Source organism: Convolutriloba macropyga, chromosome 5 (genome assembly GCF_964194025.1).
Source record: "Convolutriloba macropyga chromosome 5, txConMacr16.3, whole genome shotgun sequence".
In the NCBI taxonomy this organism is placed as follows: Eukaryota; Metazoa; Xenacoelomorpha; order Acoela; family Convolutidae; genus Convolutriloba; species Convolutriloba macropyga.
The window spans coordinates 7,125,401-7,152,237 of record NC_134472.1 but is presented as its reverse complement, the minus strand read 5'-3'; the positions used below and the strand labels follow the sequence as shown (position 1 = coordinate 7,152,237).

Below are 26,837 nucleotides of genomic sequence, written 5' to 3'. Positions count from 1 at the left end.
TTTACACACATTCGCTTGTAGGTCAAAACGCTACCTAAACAAACATAACTTCTGTTAAAAAAAACCTCAAGAAAACCAATGCTTTTCTTCGAGTCGTAAAAAAATCAAGAGACGCCAATAATATACCCAACTATCCCTTTGCGGCTATCAACGAGTGTCAAAAAAACTAGACTAATGTGCCTAATTTACGGGTTTGCGCTGTTTTGCTTGCTTGTAGATAGTTGACAAGTTAAAAAAACTTGTTACTGATATTATAAGTTATGTCAACTACCCCATAATATTACTTATCTTTGGAAAATTTACGTAGTAGCCAGTAATATTGGACAGTGGACAGTCACCGTCAACTCATTGTTAAAGGCCAGTTTTGGTCGTAGTACTGCTGTAATAACGGTTAAAAAATTCACGCATATCTGTAATCTAAAATTTGTTAGACCACTTATATATAATATTCATCAGTACTCTAACAAAAAACTCTGCAAAGCGTTAATGTTTTTCTGATAACCATGGCGTCCTCTAAGAGAAGTCCCCACAAACAGTACAAAATAGATAGAATTTGGTTGCTTTAGTTATACGTAAATTTCTCAACTATGTCAATTGCATCATTGTTTTGAGTGATATTGTTAACTTGCGCAGTTTAATTTGTTTTGTTTTTGGTGGGGCGGGGGGGGGGGGGTTGCCCTTCCAAATTTTTTATCAGGGGAAATCAAGACGGGTTAAGATATTTATAGCGCTAATATTCAAATTTTTATATCAAACGTATTCAAATTTCAAAGAAATCAATCAGTTTTGTTCGGATGCTCCAATCAGTTTAGCCAACAGGAAACTTTCCATTTCACTTAGTAAATTTTGACGGAGTAAAGTCCTCACTAAAAAACAAACGCAACAATACAATTGTTTTTTTCAGTCTTCATTAGCTTTTATTGTAGTAGTTAGCTTAGATCTGAGTGAATTCAAATCAGGCATCCGACTTCTGTTTTTCAGGGAAAAAACAGAGAACCCAAAGACACTGTGAAAACAAAACAAAACTTGAGCAATTTTATGCATATGAAAATGTTTGTCTGGTCAAAATCCTTTCAATCGGCTACAAGTTGCTCACTCTTTGATTCTTCCCCCTTGATAAAAAAATGCAGATTTTAAAATCACCTGGTTGTGAGTGTTATGTTGAACTTCTGGGTTTAAAAAATTCTTGGCTTAGAAGAGCACATTTTTCCCATTTTCCTCAGAATCTAACAGAAAAATGATTTTGAGAAGTACTTCTGCTTCGGCTATTTGAATAGGTGGTCTAAACTAATCAGAGCTTTTTTGATGCCTCATTGATTAGTGCCGGGCTTTGTTTCCAGTCCGCTTAGCCCCTCTCAACTCTGCACAGTACACTAATAAATTAGAACAAGCTAAAGTGATTCTCAGACTATTACTTATTACATGACGTCTGTCGCGTAATGGCTTAGGCTTCTTCTGTTTTTAACATAGCACTGAAAAAATACGAGAAATCAGATTTCAGGCAACTTTCCGATATCACGATGAAAAGAAGTGCGAATATCAATAAAGAAAATGTTCATTCTCTCATGTCATTTTTTTTAAAAAAAAAGAGAGTTTTTTTACATCAAGAGGAATTTGAAATTAACATAGTTACTCGTTTAGTTGGAAGATGACTATGGTCAAATAGAGGCCTGAGCATAATTACAGGAGTGATCTAATTGAGATAGATTGTTTTTCAAATAGATTGGTTTTATGGGTTGAATCACCAAACGCATTAGTGATCTTCTTTGTGTTCTATATAACAGCCACAAAATTTTCTGTTCACGTTTATCGGGGTTATAGGAATTGCGGTCGATTTGTCGCCAGCCATTAAAACTACGCTCAATGTTTCTCAATGCAACTCAGTTTAATTGCGAAAATTTTTGGATTCATCTTTCGAAAATTATTGGCGACAAATTTGGTCTAACGGTCAATCGTCGTTCTTAACTGCTCATTTTGGGTAGAAATTTCCTAAAACTTACGCTGAATTTTGACTAATAAGTTTGATCAAAAAATCTGAATTCACTCTGCTTAAGACAGCAATTTTTGCAACAATTTGCAATGAATTCTGTCTGATTTCTTGCAAAAGTATACCGATTCTTTTAATCTTCTGACAGACAGTGCTATATTGAACGTCCGCTGCTTTTGACGCGATATTAATTATTTAAGAATGCTTTGACAGTAACATCCTCATTTCTGTCTATATTCAAATTGACGCTTTTACATTCAAATCCGGTTAATTGATCTTTCACAATTTTCCGTCCCCTTAAATATACGCCATTTGCCTCCTCCTGTTTAAAATCTCCCAAAATTAAGTAAAAAACGAACGAATGTGAAAGCGTTTGATACATGAAATATTTGATCTATCGGGGGGTAGGGTTAAGTTTCATGCCCACTAAAATATTTTGATCTTCGAGAACAGAATAGATTCAAATTTCAATTCAAATTCATTAATTAAATGTAGCAAACAAAATTTTAGTTTGTCATACAAAATTAACGGAATTACATAATACGTTTTCTGTCAAATTAACTAAAATGAGGCATAGAAATAAATGGCAGCGGTTTCAAGTTTTGTTCTTTCAAACTATTTTTTGTCTCAATTGCAATTAGAAATTTAGTTTTTTTAACATTTTATACTTTAGTTTCGCTCGGTGAAAATGCGCTCTCAATAGAATTTGCAGAACCATGAAACTCAAACTGCTCGTATTGTGTTGGCACAGGTTGTGAGTTATAATCATTTCTTAACCGGGAGTTATAACTATTATCAACTACAGGGGTACGGAAATATTGTTGATCAACTCTTGTAAAAGCACTAGTAATTGGCCGATCATGGCCGCTGTAAATAGAGCTATTGTTGACTCCACTTTTAGAATCTGCATAATTTGCGTTAATGTTTCCAAGATATCCCTTGGAAATCTTCCTAGGAGGTGGAAACGCGGGTTTGCTTCCATGAGGTAGAGAATAAGTTGCTAAATTTTGGTTCTCATTTCGCGTGTTTTCATACGTAATGTGAGATGAAACTGTCGGCAAGTTTACTTGTTCACTTGAGGTTTGCACGGACACACAACGACCCATAGTCGAACCGTGGTCTCGGGGTCTGAGTGAGGCGTGGACCGATTTTTCGCCCACCCGTGTGGACGCAGACCCGCCCCCAGGTGAGTTGAACGCTTCATCCTTTTCATCAGAACCCGATGGGCTTTTAGTTAGAAAACCCTGGCGTTCAAAAAAGGGGAAATCATCAACATCGTAGCCACTCAATTGTTGCATTTTGGGAGTCTGACTTCTGGAGGGGTTAGTCTTTTCCACTTTTTTAGCCCTTGTAGGTCCGATTATGCTTAGGATAACTGGAGTAAATACTAAACAATGGATTACACCGATGCAAATGACAAGAAGACATGTTTTGAAGAAAGAGCGGAAGAGGTAAGATTCCGCAACTACGAAAACTGAAATTGCGCTTGAAGTGCACAGCGCTCCATTGAATATGGGTACTCCATTATGCTCGATAGCGTCACGAACTCTTGCATTTTTCGAATGGTTCTCAGATTCGATGTAACCCAGGCATATATGGACCGCAAAATCCATAACGTAAGCTGTGCTTAATATAACATCGATCAACGTTATGATGCTGAATTTCATGTCCCAGAAGTACATAAACCCTAAAACTCCGATATTGATAGAAATAACGGTTCCTGTCATAACCAGGGCTATCATTAATGAAGGTACTAATAGAACTGAAACTCCAAAAAGAGCTAAAACACTGAAAGCTAACACTTCGACCGCCGTTTTGATTAAATAGGTATATTGTTCGTAGTATATGAAGACTCCAGAAAACACAATTGCAGGCAACTTAGACTTTTTGGCAATTTCTCGAACATTAACCATAAAATCGCTGGCCAAAATATAATTCGAACTCCACAAACTTTTGGCTTGGAAATGAAATCTTGACGCCACAACCTGGTATGAATCGTCGTCGATAATAACATCGCCGGCATAATTTTTACCTTCATTTTCGAGAAAATGCTTCAAAGACTTTCCAAAATCCATTGAATTTTGAAAAACTCGGCCTTTTTTGGGATTGTCGTAAAAGGTAGGGTCTAAAAATTTGTTGAGCCATGAAACGGTAAAGTTGTCCTCGATTAATTCATTTTTCTGCAAATTGAAGGTCAATTGGAATATTTGATCACGCACGTCTTCTTCATGGTAGTCAATGGGTTCTGTGAATACCAGCATCATTGGGACACCAGTTTGGTTGAAGTAAGTCTTGCTAGTTATTAGATGTTGGGCAAATGAGCTGTGCTTCTCGACAATTGAGAAAAGTGAAACTCCTCTTTCGGTTTTGGTCACTCCGTAGATAGACGCACCCAAGTATGCCAGATATAGGATTATACACAGCACCTAGGAGCGAAAGAAAACATATACCGACTAACGTAGGACAGCTTGCTCTCGAACGACAGGCGGGGCAATTTAATTCAAGGTCTGTTGCTTAGACACTTTTTCTTTATGGGTGCAAAAAGGTCCGACTCCAGAGTTCTCGACAGAAGCTGTAACAACTCGGCTATCAGGCCCCCGTCAATTTTTATCTTGTAATCAATTTTATTTTAGCAACAAACTTTATTTCGGAGAGGGAGCAATAAGATCACTCATAATTAAGAAGACAAGCTTGAAAAAGTCACTTGAGAAGTCCAAGAAAGTTCTAGAACAAAAGCGGAAAACGGTCAAGCAAAAATGTTGCATAAAAAACAGCACGTTTACAGTAACTGCTTCAAACTTCCTTCGAGAGCAATTAAAGAGGTCTTTTCCATTATATCACCCGTTCCATATTATGGTAAATTTACGGCAATTGGAGGGCGGATATGTTATATTACCACTAAACTGCACAGGGGGTGGGGGCTATAACGGGAAAGACCCGGAACAACAACTGAAGCCGTGTGATAAGCTAATTAACATCAGAAATGATAACTAACTAGTAAATGGTTAAACTGACAATAGCGTTACAAAAACGATTCAAATCTCCGATTCATGCTTTCCAGAACTATACTCCTACATATACTTAAAACACATATGAGCAAGTTTTGAAATGTCTAAAGTCAAAATGACCAGAAGTTCAAATACACAGACACAAATTGACTACGATGAATTTTCTGTATTTTCAAACTTGCATGTTGGGTGGTTCAAGTAAGGTTACGTGACTCTACTAAAATAAATTCTCATTTACATCAGGAACATTTTCGCGATCAATGTCACATTTTCTGAGTGACTTTGTCAAAGCCACGTCACTTATGCTCAGGAGAAAGCACTTGTTTTTCAGCAATTAGTTCGAGCATTTAAAAATTAACAATAGAAAATTTGTAACTGTTCTCCAGTATTTTTTCGTTAAATGGAATAAAACTTTAGTTTTGATGGCCATGTTAGCACAAACTAATAAGCCGTTGAAGATGTTGGCGAATTTTTTATAATCTGACAAGAGGCACGACTGCCCATTACAATAGAAATACACTATTTTACAGAATGATCCGTGTCAATTATACATTATTATATTCCACGAGGGGAAACAAAAAAAACCCAAAAATTTTTTCCACCGTATTTCACATGCAAAATTTTGTAGTCGAAAGTAGTCGCCAATTTGCATTCACGAACAAATCAGCTTAGCCATATAAAATGATGTGAGAAAGTGATTTACAACACTCAACAACATTCTACTCGACCATGAAAAAAAGGCTCAAGAAATGAAAGCTTGTCTGGTAAATCAAATTAAAAGACTTACCTAGACCAATTAATTGCAACAGACAAAAAACTTCAGCGATTTAACTTGACTGGACAGCATTTATTCAAAACATAACAGACTACTGTGAATAAGTGCTTCAAAACTATTCCAGCCTCCGTCTCAAATGAGAAGATTAAATTGATATAATTATTCAATCAATTAAACAATAAAAAAGCAAAATTCAACGATCACCAACTATTTAAATGAGATGAGAGAAAAAATAAAAGAACACGACAGCATACAAGCATTTAAAAAATGACTACAATAGTTGCTATAAATTTCATTAAAGAGTCCCGTAAAATTAGAGGGGAATAAGAACATAACAGGAGATGAGCACCAAAAGTTTGAAAAATAAATACCCAAAAACAAGAACTTAATAAAAACAATTGTAGTCTACATCGCGCAAATTAATTGAATGTGAAAGAGATGAAATATACATTAATAAAAATCCAACAAACTGTTTCATATAGAACTTTTTCAACTTGAACTTCCAAAAGAATCGTCAGCGGCAAGTTCAACAGCGCAAAATTAATTCTCGAGCAGCCAGGTACATCAAAAAATAAGAAAAGCAGATCAGAAACTTGTTCTAAATTGAGGTCAATTTGATTTTTAAAAACCACGAGGGACAGATCAGATTGATCAAATGCAAGCAAAAAATATGTGACATACACAGCTGATAAACAGAGCTCGTGTAGTTTTTTAATAGCAAAGCTGGTGATCGGCAAAATACATTATTTCTTTAAAACATTACGTTAAAAATATTTGTCTTGTTCCTGTGGTCTATAAAATGTGATCATCTGGGATCATCTTACGAGCCACGACCGCTTCATAATTTTCTGATTCCAGCCTTTTCGCGCCCGATTCTCCAATATTCCTTATAAAATACTGTGTCAGGAGGAACAGCAACCTGAAAAAAAATCGGGTACGCAAAATTCGATCGGGCTCGCAATCTTTATCGAAGTCTGCTAAGTAATTGGCCGTCTCCTTGTTTCTGTGTTGTTCATTTCAATTTTTGGCAATAATTTAAAAGCTCCTGCTGCCAGCCAAAAATTATAGACCTAAAGAGGCAGTTTTATATATGGTTCACAAAAAATTAAACACTCCTGGTCATTTTTCCGCTGTCAATTTATAAAAACTCAATATTCTCATTAAATAGTGTTTTGAAAAACGCATACTATGTTGGAAAAACTTCGGTTGCCTGTACAGCAAAGGCTACGCCTACGCCAGGTGTTAATTTTTCCCTCCAATCTATAATCTATGAACTTCTTCATGCCTTTTTCAGAGGCCGACTCGGATGTTATTTACCGATTATGCCGGAAAACTTCTAAACATTTATTATTGCATAAATGTGCCACTTCTAGCATTGACATTTGGAGCAATTACAAAAAGGGGTAAATTTGCTCACCTTTGAAAAAATAAAGGACATGGCATTCTATTACCTATGTTATCTTGATATTGGAAAAGGTTTTGAACTCAAAGCTGAGAGAAACAAAACTGACTTCAAGATGCAACAAAACAGGAAATGATTCAGCGTTCATCCACTTTCAAATTATCATAAATTGCAATTTAAGGTGCTAGCAGACATAACTAATTTGCTAATTGTTGTAATAGTGATTTTAGAAATTGAGTCCAGAGATTTTTTCTCAAAAATTAAGAGCCAATAAATTAGAAGATAATAATTGGTTAAGTGACTGAGAAGCAAAAATTTTCTTTTTACACAAAAATAAGATATCTTGAAACTACAAACAAATTAAAGAGAAAATTGCGCAATCGAATTTAAAAACTTAATTGAAACAGCATTCTGTTAACTGAATAGAGAAAATCACTCGAAATAACTGCTGGATGAAAAAACCACAAAATGCAGGTTTGTTTCTGAAATATTCTACAACACCATCTCACTTAAGCTTTCCAACTGTCAACAAGAATTGAAGTTAAATTACATGGTTCTTTAAGGCTATTAAAAATTGACAGAGATAGATCAACAGAATTTGGGTTTTAAAAATCCGACCGCCATGTGTACAAGCACGTCACTTTTTCACTTTTTCACATTTCATGAGTCGTCTTAAAAGACATGCACAAGCTCAAACCCAAGAACTTTAATCTCTCATGCGAAAGACAAGAACAGCAAGCAGTGTTTAAAACTTTAGGGGAAATAAAAGTACTTTAGGCAGAAATGAAATACTTTTGATCAAATCAGGACAACAAACATAATGACTGATTTATTTTCTGAAAAAAAAATTGGCATTCGTGAGGAAATAAAAAATCATGTCTGTTCTGTTGCCCTTTCTTATACAAAATGACTTGTCACATAGCACATTACTTTGTACAAAAAAGTCGTTTTGTCCACCAGCCTGGGCGGGGGAGGCACATAATAGTTCTGCGGCCGAATTTTTATCGCAAAAAAAAAACAAAAAAAAATGCAGAGAATCGCGGTAGAAGTAATTATCTTACATTTTGAGCGGTACATAAGGTAAAATTTTGTAAAAGTACGTCGATTGATTTTTTTTATCACACGAATTGTTACAAAATGTTACCACATAACTGCAAAAATTCGCCCCACATCTCACAATTTTGCCCTAAAACTTTGACCAGATAAGTAAGCAAAAGTACTGTACTCACCTTGGAGAAGGGATTCAAAAGTGCCTTGTGAAAATAGTGCTTGACGAACTTCTGCATCAGACTGTCCAGTTCTTCCGAAGTCTCTTTGGAGTTGCCAGCACAACACAACAGTTTGAATGGGTTCCTCTCACCCTCTCTCTGCAAGTGCAGTCTGGTTTTAACACGCAGACAAGTGAGACAGTGTCGGTACCTGTTCACACGTCTGGCGTGAATGGCCAGACAGCTGCCGAAGAAGGTCATTTGGACTACGAAGCACCACGCAACTGCACTAGCTGGAAAACAAAAAATCTGGCTTTTTAGGATGTTCTTCAACTTGAAAAATCTTGCTTCGGGTAAGATAGACGTAAGTTTTTTGGACCAAGTAATTAAAGTACACAATTAATAAATTAGAACATCATTTTTTATAGTTCAGTTTTGAATTATTGCATTGAAGTTGCAAAAACTTTGTCTATGGTTCCGAACATTTTTGTCTCTCAGCTTCCTTTCTCGAACTGAACTGATCAAAAAGAAAAATTGAGCTCCTTGCGATGATGGGAGAACAATTTAGATCATGCAAAACTCACAAGTTAAGGACTTAAAAGTCGCTTGAAAGTCAGATACGGTGAGCAAAAGTTTTGCACAAGAGACGCACACACACACAAGCAATAATTGCTTCATACTTCGTCGAGAGCAATTAAAATACGGGAACCAAACCGTAGGAAATATTCAACTGTTCTGCCTAAAATTTTCTAGTATTCAGCTAATGCGTTCTATCTCATCGCATAATTTTCAAACAAAATGGTTTTTATGGTGTTTAACATTTGACATATAATTCTCTAATAAATGGGATCAGACTTTACCAGAGATAAAACAATTCAACTGAAAGAAAAACTCAAAAGAAAAGCAAAAATTATCGCAGCTATCAAAATGGTTAAAAGGATGAGATAGATGAACCCAATGCAAATTATTTATAAAATAAGCTTTACCAGAATCTCTACTTTTTCAACGCACATTTGGCGACAGATATATAGGCTTGCGGAACAAGAAAAAAACGAGAGAACGAACTGTAAGAGATGCCCAAAATCGAGAACTTAATACCAGTTGGTGTAAAGGTTATCAAATTAAGCGTGCAAGTAAGATATGCTCGAATTGAATTAACTAAAGATCTAAAAATTAAAAATTTTACAGCAACATCAATTTAAGAGATTAATCGAAGTCCACGACCCTAAATCGGCAAAATGAACAAAGAAATAAAACAAATAGAAAATTTCCTTTTCTGAGTATTTTATCAATCACAAAAAACAACACTTTATGAAGATATTTACTTCGTATTCTTAGACAAACATGCTTACTAGGACAACTTCGAGGGAATCATTAACAGACAAAGCAAAAAAATAGGCAAATCAGATCATCATTGAAAGTCAGTGGCGTCAATGCAAGAGAACCTCATAAATACATGCTAAATTTTATCCACACTAAACGACAGAATTGCAGAACTCATAAAAAACATTATCAGTTCTATTGGGTGAAAAAGGGGCAAAAGAATTACAAAAATAGCAAAACACAAAAGTTCGATATTGATTCTTGAAAGTAATGCCGAAGTCGTAGAAAGCGAAAACTTTCAACTGAAACAATTAAACCAAAGAACAATCTCCATCAGCAAACTATGTGACCTACCACTAATGCAATTAAATGACAAAAAGTTCAACGTGCTCCAGAAGCTCAAAAATTCGTTAAAAATGTTTGAGACCAAATAGATTTAAGGTCATGAAAACCACCCGCCACAACTTGAAACAGCTATAAAGTTAAACCATATCTCATTATAAACCAATGAAACTTGTGATTAATTATGCTAACTGAGAAGAGAACACAAATAATAACAACAAACGGGTGAAAGTCAAATTATCGCACGTAAAAAATTATTCAATCAAAAATTTGTTTAGATACCAGGTTGAAACACAGGTAATTTGAAAGAAAATCACCCTTCAGAGCTACTTGCTTTTTGTTTCCTTAACTCCTCCAGCGTGAAAAACATCACCACTCTAATTTGACTTTTCATAGACGTGAAAAACCCGAAAAAAGTAAACAGCTCTTAAAAAAAGAGAACAACACTGCCCTTCCATATGAAAAGCGGGGCAAATTACCTAGAAAACTTATATAACCTTTTGACTGTTTGTTCTATTCACCATAAATCATCATAAATGTTGTTTAAAATTTTGTCCTTGTTGAAATGAGAAAAAGCGTGAATCATAAATAATTTAACCGAAATTGTACTACCTTTAATAGTTCTTAAATGATTGCTGATTTTTGTCTCTTTTTGCATAAAAAATTTGAAACGTTGACGCAAAAAAAAGGACTTGCGTTGATAAAGGCAACCAAATTTCGAAAAAATTCCCTGCTTTAACCCTGAAGTTAACTAATTTGTCTGACAACGTTTTGAAGCTACTTACGTTTATTGGTGTCACATATTTCGCAGGTTTTAACTGCAAATCCCGTGCTAAAATCACCGGATAAAAATTTTGAGATTTTAGATCTATTAAACTAATGGCACCAATTAAATTGCTACACTTTGAATAGACGATCATGATCTTTTCATCTTTCGCTAGTCTTCAAATAACCTGAGAGATAATAGAAACATCAAGTTGAAAGTCTTGACGAATCTTGATCAGATCTTATCAAGATTCGCCGAGACAGCTTGATGATACAAGTTTCTGTTATGATATTTCAAAAATTGCAAGAAAAAAATGAAAATTTGTTGATATTACGTCAGAAAAATCTTTTAAATTTTGATAGCTTTTCGATAACGAAGAATGTTCACTTCGAACATATAACAGAGAAATGAAAAATTATAACCGTTTTTAAAGTGACACAAAACGCGACCACACTTGTTTAACTTGTGTGTCGTGAGTAGCCGAATTGCAAATTAAAACATTTTGAAAATGACACTTAAAAACAAATTTAAGGGGAGGTTTTGATCATACTGTTGCATGTTTATCGTAATAAATTTAGTCAGATAATCTGTTTCCACGTGACACCAATAGTTTTTCTACAAAAAAAATTCTTAGCGCAATTGAAGTAGCCTAATCTTATTGGGCGTTTTCTTTGCGAGCTCTGATACTAAACTAGCTCTTGTTCCAAAGCTCGTTATAGATCGCAAAATTATTTAAGATGGAGATTAAATATCGCGAACAGCTTGCTCAAAATCATGAAACTATTTTGTGGATTTAACGCTTTTCGTAATAAGAAACATATGCTTAGTCATTTTAAAATAAAACTTCACTACTTGCTGTCATATTTTGACTCAATTCTCGTACTGTTTGACAATCTTGAAAAATCAATCTCAGTGAATTCGCCGCAACGTTACGCTGTCTCCGCAAGATTTCATTGAGTCTACTTGAATAGATTCTTTACTTTTATTGAAGCGGAAGCCAAAGATCAAATTACAACATGAAGCGTTGTTTATTGATTTGATCGTTTCTTGTGCAACTTTTTCGAGCTCCAATAACCATAAGCCACAAAACACAAAATTTACGACTGCTGCACTTTGTATCAGAAGGTTGAGAGATATGAACCTAATCTAAATTATGCATAAGATAAGCTTGACATAACCTTAAGAACAGGCGTTACTTACTCAGCTGATACTTTGTTGGTCAAATGAAGCCTTGAGGGAAAAAATGAGGATACAGGTTATAAGAGATGCCCAAGTTCAAGAGTGGACACTAAGCCTGAAGTAAGAGATGCGGATTCGAATCCAGTACTGCTCCACTTTCACAGTCACAGAAGTTGCGCCCTGCTTATACCCCGCACCCAAAAAAAACTGACCTGGGAACTATCAATTTAAACTAACCTGAGTACACGCAGAAGTTGTTCACGTTTTCAAAATCAGTGAAGGTGCTCAGAAGAAAGGCGGACAAGGACGCAACAGAACTGATTGTGATAGGGTATCCCGCCCTTCTCAACGTCTGTGCCACGCGAACCTCCTCTGAGACACAAGCACTAGTCTTTTTCCACGCTGACATGAAAATGAACAAATCGTCCAAGCCATTTCCGATAACCAACAGCGGCATTATGGAAACACTGCTTACAAATTGGGTTCCTAACATACCGACCATCCCAAGAGCTGCAACTGTAGCCATTCCCAGCGCTACGACGTCAACCCCGGCTAGAAACGAACGACTTGTAACCCAATTTGTCCCCCCAGTGACCGCCATCGTGAAAACGAGAACAAAGATGTAAGAAATTATGAACAAATACGTGTCGGAGGGCGGTGCCGAATTGAGCAACATGTTCAACGTTTCAGACATTGCGTATGTGATATTGATTTTACACTCGTAATCAGCATAAGATAAAAAGTTATCCGAAGTTGAAAACTCCATAACCCTTTGTTCGTAATTTTTCAACCACGCCAAACTCTTCTCGTAAGCTCCCGTATCTTGTGCTTGTCGTAAATACCAACGGAGCTTCAACGCGTTAGCACCCACGACTTTGCCATTCACAACTGAAGTATTGCTGATGAAAGTGGGCAGAAAATCGTCGCTTTTTACTGGCCAGTAGAGTTCAGTGGCAAATTCAAAGGCTCTCGATTTGTCTTCGGCCATGAGCTCGAAGTACTGCTCGTGGTCTCGCATCTGAATGTACTTCGTGAGCCCCTCTTTCACACAATGAGTGTCGTGTTTGGCACAAAGGTCACTGTATTTATACACACGACCTTGAATTTGTAGCTCTGAAATCAAATAGGTGCTTAAATTTCACAATGACAAGTGAAATAATCAGCCTTTAATGTGTCAAAATAAGCCTGATCAATTTTAATGATGACAATTTTTTAGCATGCTTAATTTTTAACGATTTATCGTTTATAGCATTTTACAACTTTGAAAGCGATTTCTAAATACTTAAAAACTCTGCTATACTGTCTGTTATCGGAAAATGACACATTGGCTGCGCTTGAAAATAATACGTCAATACATCAAAACGGACAACGTCTTCAATTTTAGACCACTTAATTCGACTTATTGAAAAAAAGATAAAAGACTTATTTTTACCGTACTTTTGATTTGCCCTTTTGTTTTGCCCATTCGGCGCACCCAAGAAAGTTCAGCTTCTTCGATTTTAAAAGAAAAATTTAAGTTTCAAAAATCAGGCCGAAAAAGTGTCAAAAAGTTGCGTTAAAAGACACCAAATTGTTATGAAGAAAAAATGCAGCCGTTATGAAGATAAACACCCACAAACAAAACACCCAAAAACCGTAAAGGAGAATTAAAGGCTGAATCTAAACAACGCAAAACAACAGGTAAAAAATCTGAAAATAAATACAACAGTGAACTAGCCGTCTTCAAACACAACTACTGTGCGAACTTAACCTGTAAGCTATGTAGGCTTTGAAAATTTCAGCGCGCACGTACAATTAGTATCCTTTTTTGCGCTTTGCGATTATGTGCACGTCAAGTGTGAAAAAGTTATTCAAAAATCAAATAATCTCGAAGAAAAATGCCAAACGAAAATTAGCGTAAACAGGCAAAAACGCTTACAACAATTGCTCCAAAATTTGATCGAGAGCAAGGAATTTAATTAAAAAAGAAAACCCCGAATTTTATCTAGCTGAATTCAATATAATTTTATCAGAAATTTTATGTAATTTTATCAAATTTTATCTACCAAGGATTGTTAACATTGCGAAAATTAAGCCGCTCAAAAAATAAATTTCTTTTAAAATAAAAGCCAGACAAACAAAACTGAATACACATGGTAAAGACTCATCTGTTGTGACTTCTCGGAAATTTTCGTAACCGTAACCAACCAATAATAACAGCTTTGTTCGATAACTTTTTTGTTCTAGAGGACTATTTTTCTTCCAATTCTCTTTTTGATGAGACTCAAATATCCAATACTTAAAATTGTAACTGAGCCACTGCCAGTTCCAAGCCGGAATGAAGACAGAGGGAAAACTTTACCGATCTTCCTCACATAGCCTTTATAATTCTTGCTAAATCAAGATTTCTCAGTTTTTTATAGCAAAACCATCATACGTTGGTTGGATCTTGTCAATTCAAGATTGTTTATCTTAACTGGATCTTATTTCTTCATATCTGTGCGAAGAACTTCATCATCCAAGTGATTTTGCTTTCCTTTCAAGGAGTCCCTCCTAGTTGCTATAAGATCAGATATAATTTGCCAAACATAAACCGACTAGGTGGGGCAACCTAATTTAGAGAGGGTGTAGTATGGAAAATTTTTATGGGCGCAAGAAGTGACTCAGTGGCGTTCAACCTGCATTCCTCGGGATTGCCGTCTTGAAGCTTACCCACTAAGCTACAACAGCTTGCTACTTTTTCACTTCCAATCGCATTTACGTTAGCAACAGATTTTATTTTGGAATGAGAGCAGTTTACATCATGCAAACATAAACCGACTAACGTCGGACCACTTGCCCTCGAACGACTGCCAAGACAAACAATTTAGAATGGGCACCGTCCACAGCTATTTAAATAGTGCAAAAACTTCGGACAATGGATGGGTTCAACCCCCCCCCCCCCCCCCCCCCCCGGAAAGAGTCAGAGACATTTACCACTACGCGACACGGGCTATGTACAGTCAGCGCTCACAATCAGTTATATTTTAGCATCAGACTAATTAATGAATGCGCTCAATACAAATCACTCAAAAAATCGAAAAGACAAGCGTGAAAGGTCACTCGAGATGTTAAACCGAAAGAATGTTCTTGAATAAAATGATCAAGCAAAAATTTTGTATAAAAAGAAAAGTTTACAATAATTGCTTCAAACTTCGTTCGCGAGCAATTAATAATCACGTGTGGAGAAATGAAACTGACTGCAGATATCTGATCCATTAAACTGTTGATCTGAAAAGTTGTTGAAAATAGTTATGATTATTAAGTTAATCCTGCAAAACAGCTTATCATAGAAAATTAATCATGATGCAGAACGCTATAAAAATTTTTTTAGAACTGTACCATGTTTCAAATAAATGAGAAATGCATCAACTCAAGCAAACAAAAAGCGCAAAAAGGCTCAAACATACAGCCACCTTTATACTTACGCAGCCCATATAATGTTAACAGTTTTAAAAATCTGGCCCAAAACTTATATTATGCTACACTCTCATAAAAAGTTGGTTTTGACCGCCAGCTCTATGCGCTTCAAATTTTTTGTCCCAATAACACCATTCTTGAATGGCTAATAGTTCTCGAGAAATTTACCATTATTCATTCATTTCACGCCAATTACTGCAATTTTTAGTTCGCATGATAGCAATTAATTCGGTTTCATTTTCGAAGCAACCAGAAAGTGAGCCTGAATATTGCGTCTGTTCAAAACAAATAACATTATGAACTTATGTCCTTGAATGTCTGTGAAAGTCAGTACAAGTGTTGTTCAACTCCTCATATATAAATTGTCAACTTGTTTGTCCACGCGGCGCCTCATATACACTGAACTTATTTGTCACTAAAAAATAAAATTTCCCAATAAACGTTGGCATGATATTTTTGCATTTCACAACTTTTGTACTTCAAAGACTAAATCCCTGGAGACGTTTTGCTGTAAAATCAGCCAGCTATCTAGACAGCAACCTCTTTCATTCAATATGTTAACATATTCAGCAAATCAAAAGAACTCTAATCAAGAGAACAAATAAAACACCGATCATTGATAATACCTCTCCATACAATCCCTTAATCCAATCAATATCAATACAATGTTGCGAATTTTACTAACCAATTTCAGAGTAAACGAAGTATTCAAAAGCTATAATCTGGGTCAGATATTCGTCAGAAAGGAGATTAGCGGCTGGGTCCTTCGGGATTATAACAGCTTCGGCATACAGTGGGGGGTAGGGGTTGTGAGAGGGAATGTAATCTTCGTCCCCGTGTTCATAGAATATATTCGATATCAGTTGGCGGTCTTTTAGCGACACACTGTTGTTTGGGGTCATTAGAGCTTCGAAATCTTTGAGGCTCTCGTTTATGAAGAGGCCACAGAGAAGTAAAGTTGCAAAGAACAGGTTGATCAGGATAACTACCCAGGGGTTGTCAGTTAAGAAGGATCCGTACCACGTACTGATAGTGCCTGTGATTCCTGTTAAAAGAAGGAAACGATTAAGAACTCAGTAGGTGGTCAAAGATAACATCACTCAATTACTTCTCACTAAAACAGCAAAAACATAACAAAGAAAAGTGGAACAAATATCTCTTAAAACAGCGGCTAATTTACGCTTGAAAACACACAGCTTGACAATAAAAGCCTGAATTTAAGAAATGTTTCTTAGCGCAATTGAAGTAATGAAAGTCATGAGCTAAGGTAGTCATTTTGATAGACAAAATTGACGGGTGCAATTACTTCTAGTTAACATTTGAAATTATTTTCTGCAGTTTAGCGTATATTATACAGAAAAAAGTACAATTGAAGGCAGTATTAAAACAAAGAGCAAAAAGTCACACAATTATCACACAACTATTTCAAAAAAATTTGAGATTAGACGAGAAAAAAAATCAAACACAGTACAGTACGACAAAGTATCCTGTATCAAAACGTATCAAAAGATCGTTCAACCTGACTATCAGACCCAATGCTAAATTTAGTAACTTTGAATAAAATATTCAATTAATATCAAAACTTCAAATTTGTCTCAAATACGCTCATTATGTCCCTTAAAGCAAACTAACGCCGCAAAATATCAAAATAATTTCTATCACGTTTATCAACGTTCTATCTGAAAAAAATTGCATAAACTAAGGCAGTTAATTAGCACAATTACCTCTATAATAGTAATTACAGTTACTCAATAGTAACAGCTAAACCCACTATTCTGCTTTTTTTTGCAGATTGATAAATTTACATAACTGAGCAATTTCTCACCAATATTATTTTTCAAAGCACGTTTTTGCTATATCACTTATGGTCTAAGCTTTCTTCTGATAATCGCATTAGTGGTAAACGTCACGTTGTCTTCCGGGTAATCATGTTTCCCTTCGTCAACTTGGAATGATTGTAGTAGTACTTCAGGCGTTCGGGCAGATTACCTAGTGGAATTTCACCCTTCATTGCTTTCAATAAAAAATGTTCAGCCAAATATCTATTGAACAATTTTACAAAATATAACCAACTAACGTCGGGCGAATTGCTCTCGAAAAAACAGCGAGCGGTTGGCTTCGTCAGTAGCTAGCCACGGTTTAGTGAGGCTAGCTTTAGATTAATTGAAAGGGCGTGAGGTGAGCGCAGCGAAGGGGGGAGGTTGCACGGCGGGGCTGATGGGGGTGGGGGGCAACAGCGGGAGGGGAGGGGGTCCGATGGGGGGTCAACCTCTCAGGACCGCCCTTCAAAACATAAGCAAAAGTCTCCAAAAGTTTCTGTGAATCGCATACTTGGAGACTGAGCTTAAAGGCTCTTAGAGAACTTAATGCCTGCTGGGTTATCCCGTTTTTGAGGAAGAAAAGTCAAATGGGCCAGACAAAATAGACTTTAAAAATATCTTTAAAAATAGACGAGGTTTGCTGAATTGTTTGATCTGAGTTTTCGTGGATAGAAATTAAATAACGCAAAAGTTTTCAAAACTCGGACACTTTGTCTAAAATGGGATAAATCGATAGTTTAAAACGCATTATTTCTTTTGATATAGTGAAAACTGATTATTAAAAATTGATCTAGTTCGCAACTATTTAAACAATTGGGTGTTTTCTTAGACGCGGAACAATAACAGGGCTCATCGTGATCTCACAATGGATCTTGACGGTAAAAAAAATACAATTAAATGGGACCCGGCCTTTTTTTTCAGAATATTGCCGCATTTAAAGATCTTATGTATAGAAGTGACAAGAATTGCAAACTCAGGCTTGATTGTTGACAGCACTTATTTACAAAAACTAAGGCTCCACTCAAAAACAGACATATATTATGTTAAGAGTTAAACTCATGGTTTCTATGGCTCCGGTCAACTGTTTTCGTTAAAATTCAAGGTCCTCATATTTTGCTTTTGTTTGTAATACATTTTGTAGTCCAATGACTGAGTCTCCCCAATCAAAGATCCAGTTGGCTTTTTTGGAAGTATAAGTGAACCTAGACAGTGTTTTCAGTTATCTAACTTCTCTTATGACTTTGAATATTCTTGTCACACAAAAATTTCGGTTAATTTTTGAACTTTGCCACTATCTTATTTCTCCCAACTTCTGGCGTAGTCTCAATAAAAATAGGCCGGAACCAATTTCCTGTGAGTTTTAATTCAATGTCTGTAACGCTTTTATAATTAGCTAACGGCTTCTTGGTTTCGATACGATTTTCAAATTCTAGATTTTGAGCATAAATGGACATTTTATAGGTTGTTTCCTTGTCGAATTATCACCCTATCGACTGGTCAAATTGAAGCAAAGCATAGTTGGGAAAATGCATATCTGAAAAGGTTACTAGTTTTTAATCAACAGATTACGCTTTTGCGCTGAGACACAGTTCTCTAGCAAAAATTAAGTAGACTTTTTATTTTTTGCAATATTCTTGTTTCTTGTTGTTGTTGTTTGACATATAATTGACAATGATATGTCTCAATTGCTTCCACAGGACGTATAACAACCTAAGTAAAGATCTCAGTTCATAGCTATTAATTTTAACGACATTCAAAAGAACTTTTAAAAAAATTTTGTCAACTGTCTCTTTCCTGCTATCATTGTCATCACAATGTAACTCAATCTCACTAATAAGAAGTCTCATATACGTTTGTTGCTTCAAACAATTTTTCTCTGTTAGTGATATGTTTTGACTGATAGCTTCGACCATTTAATTTCATAAAACTTTGGAGATTTCTATACTGTTCATTTTTTGTTTCTTTTGTCATTTCCTCAGAGCCCTTTTAAGGAAGATACGTTGATGTTCAGATGAGAAACAAGTAGTGATTTACAGTTCTTGCCGATAACATCTTCTAAATATATTGCCTTGAAACCTGCGGTGTAGTTAAGTGGTTTGAATTTTTTGCTTCTGTCTGCATTTCTTGTTATTTTGTGGTCTCGTGACTTAGTTTCATTAAAAACAGGCTCAATTAGTTTTCTGAGGTATTGCAAATTAATCCATCTCTCTTAGTTGAAATCTTCTGGTTGATAACATATTTGGATTTTTGAACTTCTGTGTTTTTAAATTTTATTCAGTCGATTTGTAGCTTAGTCTCTGTAAAGGCAGGTCACAACCCATTTCCAGTGAGCGATAATTTAATCTGTATACTGGTTTGAATTTCGACCATTTGTTTCTCGGCTTTGTTACTACAAGATTTTATAAAATGTTTGAGATTTATATATTTGTACATTTTAAAGGATTTTTGTTTTCTTTTTAAATTATAACATTAATGGCAGGTGCCATTGGCTGTGAAATATTGCGCAATTGAAAATATCAAATGCTCTGTGACAGAGTTATGGTTTTAACGGCTTCAAGGCCATTTTCGCGCAAAAGTGAATTAACTTTATAATTTTGCCGGTATTTGTCCTTCTTTTTGTAGTCGTATGACGTACACTGGATAATGACAGGCCTCAATGGCTTCCCATGCAGATATAAATGAATATTTTAGTGATTTCAGTTACTATATAATCATAATAATCACTTTGAAACTAATTGTTTTCAAAAATAGAAACATATTTTTGAACTTCGCAGCTTTTTGCTCTTTTGTCGACCTATTACCCATTCGATTGAAGACCGGCCCCATATCTTTTCTGATGAAGTATAGGTTAATTTGTTTTTTTAAGGTTTTATCTGATGGGAATTTGATTTGGTTGTGATTTTTTTTAAATATAGACATCGAGTTTTGGTCGTAATTAATGTTTGTTCACTAATTTTTTATTGTCCTTTCAAGTAGTCCTACTAACAACAAGCTTCATCGGCTCTCAATTGGTAGCCAATTAAGTCAAGAGTGTGAATGAGCGGGGTCGGAACATTATATGCGCACGCACATTACCCAGCCTCCTTGTTGGTTTTAGGCTTAGGTTGAATATTACAGCATATGGAAAATCTGCTTCGATTTGCGTTCGAATTTTGATCATAAGCTTAAAAACGTAAAGAAACGTCCCCTCGTGAACAGTGGTAGAGGGTGAATTATCGGATTTTGGTGATAATAATGCTAGAAATACGGCAAACTGGAATGCAGTCAGTAAGCTCCAGCATTTCATTTACCTCATAATAGTCAGCTCATCTCAAACTCAGAAAGCAATGAATAAAAACACTGGACGTTAAACCATTTGTTTCACTGTAGTCCCCGACCGAGTAAGACGGAATTGGCAATTATTGATCGAAAATTCTAATTTTTAATTGTATCAATTTCCACTGTTGTCTAGACAGTATCGGTAGTGTGAAAAATCAATTGGGATTTGGAGAAGCAAAAATGGATTGAATTGTAAGTAGAATTTGAAAGGAAGAAATACAACCTCTAATAAGGGATGCTCTTGTGTTTCAGGGGGGCTTACAATGAGAAAAGTTGAATAATAAAAAATAACTTACTTTTAACATATCTATGGAAATTTTTACAAGGCGCCCAAGTAACTTTCTTCTTCATAACTGGTCCCTCTGATTTGTCCAACACAACATTTCCACACCTCTTTTCCATCTTTAACAGTTCTTGCTCCACTTCACGGCTTGTTGGCATCTATCAAACAGTTTTAAAGATCGATAACTGCATTTAATAAAAAAGAGAACGCACCAATAGTTGCAAACAAGCTAAGAGACAAAACAAACAATCCACAATTTATTCACATAAAGCCACTCATGGCATCTGAGTAACACACAACTCTCCGCCAGAATGACGGAATTCATTGAATCAGAGGCCAATTTCTCCTCAATTGAGTTCAGCATGAAAATATTTATTTTCAAACAGAACGCTTTGATTTACAAATGGCCTGAATCTCTTAAAACATTAATGCCAATAAACAATGCATTCAATGTAAGCATTTTTGGATCAGCTCTATGCGATGAGATTTGCTTTCCTTTTCTGATCAGAAACGCCCCTCTGACCATTATTCAGGGGCGGGCGTTTAAATACTAAAATCGCTACAAAGACACTTTACGTTTACTAAAAGCTTGATGCTCACTGAGCGGAGGGGAGGTTGATCTTATCACAAAGCCGAGAAATAGTGTTATTGTTTCAGCTCATGTAGACCAATCGCTTTGTAGCTATGTGTTTTTGCCCATAGATTAACAAGAACATCCGAAAAAGAGACCTTTTGGGATTGTCCCGATGACTTTTCAAGGACGGGTAAACTCTGTTAAATCAGATATAGACTTACAAAAACTATTTGTTGATATTTGAAATCAAAAGGTTCTATGAGCTTTATTAATCTTATGTCAATTGAAAGTTTTCCATTTTGGGATCCTTTCTGCTAGCGCCCTCCATCCTTTTATAGCCGTTAATTTAGCACACCCAAAATCTAGGTAGTGTCTAGGTAGATTGAAGGCACTTTTAGAATAGTTGCCTAAAAAACCTTTTCAAAAAAACCCAGCCCATATTGTAGCAGAGAAGATACTCATTTTGTATGCATTTTTACAGTAACGAAATCCAGTAATATTAACCGTTCAGTTCGACATTAAACACAGTAAGAACCGTACAATAAAAGTACAACGCTTATAAAAAAAATAACCGACTAAAGTCGGGCGAATCGCTCACAAACAACCGGCAAGCGGTTGGCTTTGTCAGTAGCTAGCCACGGTGTGAGCACAGCGAGAGTGCAAAAGTGGATTGAGGGGACTGATGTTGGGGGTGGTGGGTGGGTCTAAGAACCGCCCTTCACACCATAAGTCTCCAAAACATCTTCTAATTATCGCCTACTTGAAGACTAGTGCGCTGAAAGTCTCTGAGAGAACTTAATGCAAATTGCGCACTACCTCGCTATCCCATTTCTGAAGACGAAAGTCAAATGGGTCAGACGGATTATCGGCCAAGCGAAATTTTGCATAGACAAACAGGCTCAATATATTTGCTACAAATTGCATTTCAGAGCAACTAACAATGATTTCGCAAAAAATGCCTGTAAAGTCACTTCTAATAAAAACAATTCTACTATTACTAGTTGCTAATGAGGATGAGATATGATGCCATTACCGCACATAACAGCAGCTGAAGTGCGGCATCAACGGAGAGAAAGAGCGAGAGATAAAACGTGAACGAGAAAGAGAAGGAAAGAAACCCTAACCGACAAAGACAGAGAGACTGAGAGAGAGAGATAGATAGAGAGAGAGATAGGATTATTGTCAATAATGGGATTCGACTCATCAGCTTCTAGATTTCTAGCCTTGTAAATAAATGAATAACCTAGAAAAAACTGAAAAAAAGCAAAATTAAAAAAGTTTTCAGCTTGGCAGAAAAAAAAGTTTAAAACCCTCTTTTGTCTCGAAAGTTCTGTCAAGTAACCCATCTCTAAGTCTTAAAAAGTTTCTTTGGCCAGTAATGGTCGTTAAACTGAGATAAGGACAAAAATATGGAAAAGTTTTGCAAAATCCTGCTAAAATTCAAGATATTATTATCGTAAGAACCCTTCCATTAACTCAAGAGACTATCCAGTATCACTGTTTCAAGCCTAAAACAGTTCCACGGGCTCATAAAGATCCATACACTTGGAACTAAATAAAAAATTTTCCAAAAATTTGAAAATTTTTAATTTTTTTCCAAAAATTACAAAAACTGGAGTCATAAAAAAACTGATAACCATTCAAGGAACTATGCAGCAGCTTATTATCAAACTTTGGAGGAGGTCACAGGGCACCTAGTGCCGAAAAATACAAAAACATGAAAAACTTGCAAATAGTTTTAAAAAAATTACTTCAATTCGTGATATTAAAACTTGAAAAACATCATATTATATCCAGAAACTATGCACTAACATATTATCAAACGCTAGAATTTCCGGCCTGTTGAGGATAGAGATACCCTAAAAAGTACAAAAATCGTCCAAAAAACTTGAAAAAAGCAAGTTTTATTTAAAAAAACGGAAAAATTTGTGACCTTTAAAAGTTGAAAAACTATTCAATGGCCAAAAAAATTTTTCTGTAATTTATCATAAAGACCCTTAGGAGGTTTTCTGGGCCCTGGGTCTGAAAGGACCTTAAAACGGAAAAACAAATGGCAAAAATGAAAAAATGCACGTTTTGTCAAAAAATGGCTAAAAATATTTATGTTAAAATGTTTAAACCACTCCACTACATCGTTACCACTTGAAACTGTGCAGTAATCTAATTTTAAAACGTAGAGGAGGTTGCTTGACAGCTAGGGCTGATAAAAATAAAAAAAATGAAAAATTTTCAAAAAAACTTGAAGAAAATTGGGAAAATTTGTATAACATTGCGTGTTTTTAGCGGGTGGTTGTTCTTCAGTAGCTAGACATGGGACGGGGGAGGCTAGGGCGGATCCACCGAGGGCTGATGGGGGGAGGGGTGGAAAACAGCGGGGTGAAGTGGTAACAACGCGAGGGGGGTTGGTTGCGGTCAACAGTGGAGTGGTCTTCAACCTCCAAGAACCGCCCTTCACACTATAAATATAAGTCTCCAAAACAGTTTGAGCTGAAGCAGAGCTGAAAAACTCTGAGAGCACCTAATGTCCGCTGGGAGCTAACAATTTATCCTGTTTTTGAGGACGAAAAGTTAAAAGCATCAGGCAAAAAATCGGTCAAGCGAACAATCGCATAAAAAAGAAAAGACCGACAGGACTAATATAATTGCTTCAAACTTTGTTTGAGAGCACTGAATTATCAAATTACATAAAAAGACGCTTCAATTAAATTGGTTTTGTAATGGAACCTTTTTGAGACATCCAAATAAACTTAAATTCAATATAAGGAGTCTTTGGTACAAAAAATATAAGCACAATTATAAAATTGATATGCATCATTTGTTCTATACGTTTGCAACAACGGATGTATTTTTGTAAGTAAACTCTCCAAAATGTTGAGGCATATTGAGGGAAAAGAATATTCAGAACATTCATAACAACTATAGAAACAAACTATGGAGCCAGATGAATTATTCTCCAGCGAAATTTGGTTGTAGTTAGATTAAGCCTATTAGGCCGGCTTTAATGGATTTGTAACGATTTCAAAGTTATCGTTACAAATCAATCAGAAAACAATAAGACAAATAAAAATATAGAAACCTGGGTAAAAAAAAAATGACATGCAATCAAACACCAAGTCTGATACACATAACATATAAGTCGATCTTAAAGCACACTTCTGCAATGTAAACATTCCATTTATACCATCGCCATTTGACATAAGTCTCATAGTTCATCAAAATCCAAAATGGAATGAACATTGGCTGCGAAGGTCAAATAAAGCAATGGCGGCCCTTTTTCAGATCAAACTTAATCTAACAATAAATTGTAATCGGGAAAACAAATGAAACGCATAAACCGGATATGTCTCAATTGCTATGTATGCGTCCCACATTTGGCAGCCAAAGGAAACCTATCAGAATTTTAAAAAAGTATTGCACAATTCAACAAAATGGATTTTAAGTTTGCAATTAGACTATCGAAATCGGTTAGTGGCATTACACATCCTACATTTGAGTCATTTGTTGATCTGCAAGATCTCTTCGTGTTTATATCCATTAAAAAAGGAGATTTCGACGTAAAAAATTTAACCGAAAAGGAAGCAATCAGAGAAACTACTCCTCAAAACAGCCGAGGCGAACCTCAATCATCAAAAACTTGATCAAATAAAACGAACGAAAACTTGTTTTGAAGAACGAAACTGCTGTACAACTACACTTTTCGGGTATATAAAAATTTTAGAAATATCCTCAATAAAGCGACTATTCAAAGATTTTACTAGAATTTCCTCCTCAAACTAAAAAAAAACAAATGTACCGAGAGAGTGATATGTAATGGGGCAACTGTAACCCTTTCAAAAAAAAACTAAACTGAAGGCCGAAGAGGGTGAATCAAGTAATCTAGAAAAGCAGGCGTTCCCCCCTAGTCAGGAGTTCCCCCGTCACTCGAAACCGCGAGTTTTCTGCTGTTGACGTCCGTCTCGTTTTGGATCATTGTCTCCGCTCAACATACAGGAAAACACACACACACACACACGCACAGACGTCTTGTAAAAGCCTCGAACTCCTGAACGCAGAAAAAGCTATTCACAAACGACGTTCGTCAGTTTGAGCCGTTCCGGCTTGGGGTAGGAAGAATCAGAAAAGATGGCTCATTGTCAATTGACTACGAGGGAAACTGTCTGGCGGGGGAAAAGCCCCTCAGACAGTTCCTGTTTGGTTTAAGGCAAAAGAAATAGCATAAACAGCAAATTGCACGTCTTTAGACACTGGTAGAATTAAAATAATGCTCCTCATATATGTCGAAGATGAAACAAACAAAGAGTAAGAATCCGACGGTATTCGAACCCACGCCCCTATCGTTGAAGTCTCATCTTCAACCACCGCACCATGTTACTTCTGATTTCAAGCATTTCAAAGTTAGAACAATGCCTCAACTCACTATGCAGTCTACATTTCCAATCCTCAATGTAAAGCTACCGCAGTTTTTGTACACACGTTTTTAACTTCTCTTCAAGTTCTCTTCATTTGCGTTGCCGGGCAAAACGCACGAATTATTCAATTCTTCCATTTCTGATATAAATGTTCTACAATCAAAGAAAATATAATTAGGCCTAATGAGCAATCGCAACGCCTAATTGGCCTAATTTCCGAACTCCTTTTCTTTGAACGACGACAAACGGAATATTCATGTGTTTGAAAACACACACATGCAGCAGAATTGAAACGCGCACGTAAGAAAACACGTTGGCTAGAAAATTTCATTCAGTGATCGTTTTCGCTCCTGCTCAGAATCGATCAGACAACCTGCAGCGTGGGGGGGCAAACGCATATCGCGCACTGCGCCAAGGTTCTCCGCTTACAAAAAAAACAATAAGCAATTGGGGCGAACTGTAAAGTGGGGTTTCTTCAATTTGGGAAAAGCTATCTTTCCACGGTTTCGTCTAAAATAAACTGGATTTCAGGACAATTTCAATGGACCAACACACAAAATCAAATTCTTTGTCAATTTTGAGAAATATTGCTCTCTCTCTCAGAAAAACTCAATTTAACACTTCTTACCCAGGAAAAATGCCCAAAAAGACATCGAAGGAAAACACCACGGCCGGGGCCCCTACCCCGTCCTACAACGTGACTATTGCAAAAAACGCGTGATCACCTGGTGTTTCATTAGATTTTTCGGGCGTCAACGAGATCTTTTGCATTTTGCAGTTAACACGAAGGAGTTAAAGTTCCATTCAATAATCTGATCAATGAATATTTGATCAAAAGGCACAAAACGAAATTATATGTTGAGGGGGAACTCAGTTTGTGGATCAGTAGTCATTAGTTTCCTTCCTATTTCAATCTGTAGACGTTACCATTTAGAATGGTTCGTTTTATGAATTTTCAATCATCTCTGTGAACTTCCCGTTTATTTGTTTTTTTTGCCAATCGGA

The 26,837-nt window shown here is 36.1% G+C and overlaps 1 protein-coding gene across 2 annotated transcripts in view; it reads right to left on the bottom strand.

The window, feature by feature from the left end:
- Window positions 1-2,442: 2,442 nt before the first annotated feature.
- Window positions 2,443-26,837, bottom strand: part of LOC142339093 (patched domain-containing protein 3-like) — a 52,655-nt gene continuing 28,260 nt past the window's right edge. For both annotated transcript variants that reach the window (XM_075388811.1, XM_075388810.1), the window contains exons 2-6: window positions 20,863-21,007; window positions 16,114-16,473; window positions 12,228-13,103; window positions 8,402-8,673; window positions 2,443-4,413 (exon numbers count right to left, since the gene is read on the bottom strand). In XM_075388811.1, the coding sequence (XP_075244926.1) occupies window positions 2,650-4,413; window positions 8,402-8,673; window positions 12,228-13,103; window positions 16,114-16,473; window positions 20,863-21,007 (3,417 nt within the window). In that variant the 3' untranslated portion in view covers window positions 2,443-2,649. The remainder of the gene's footprint in view (window positions 4,414-8,401; window positions 8,674-12,227; window positions 13,104-16,113; window positions 16,474-20,862; window positions 21,008-26,837) is intronic.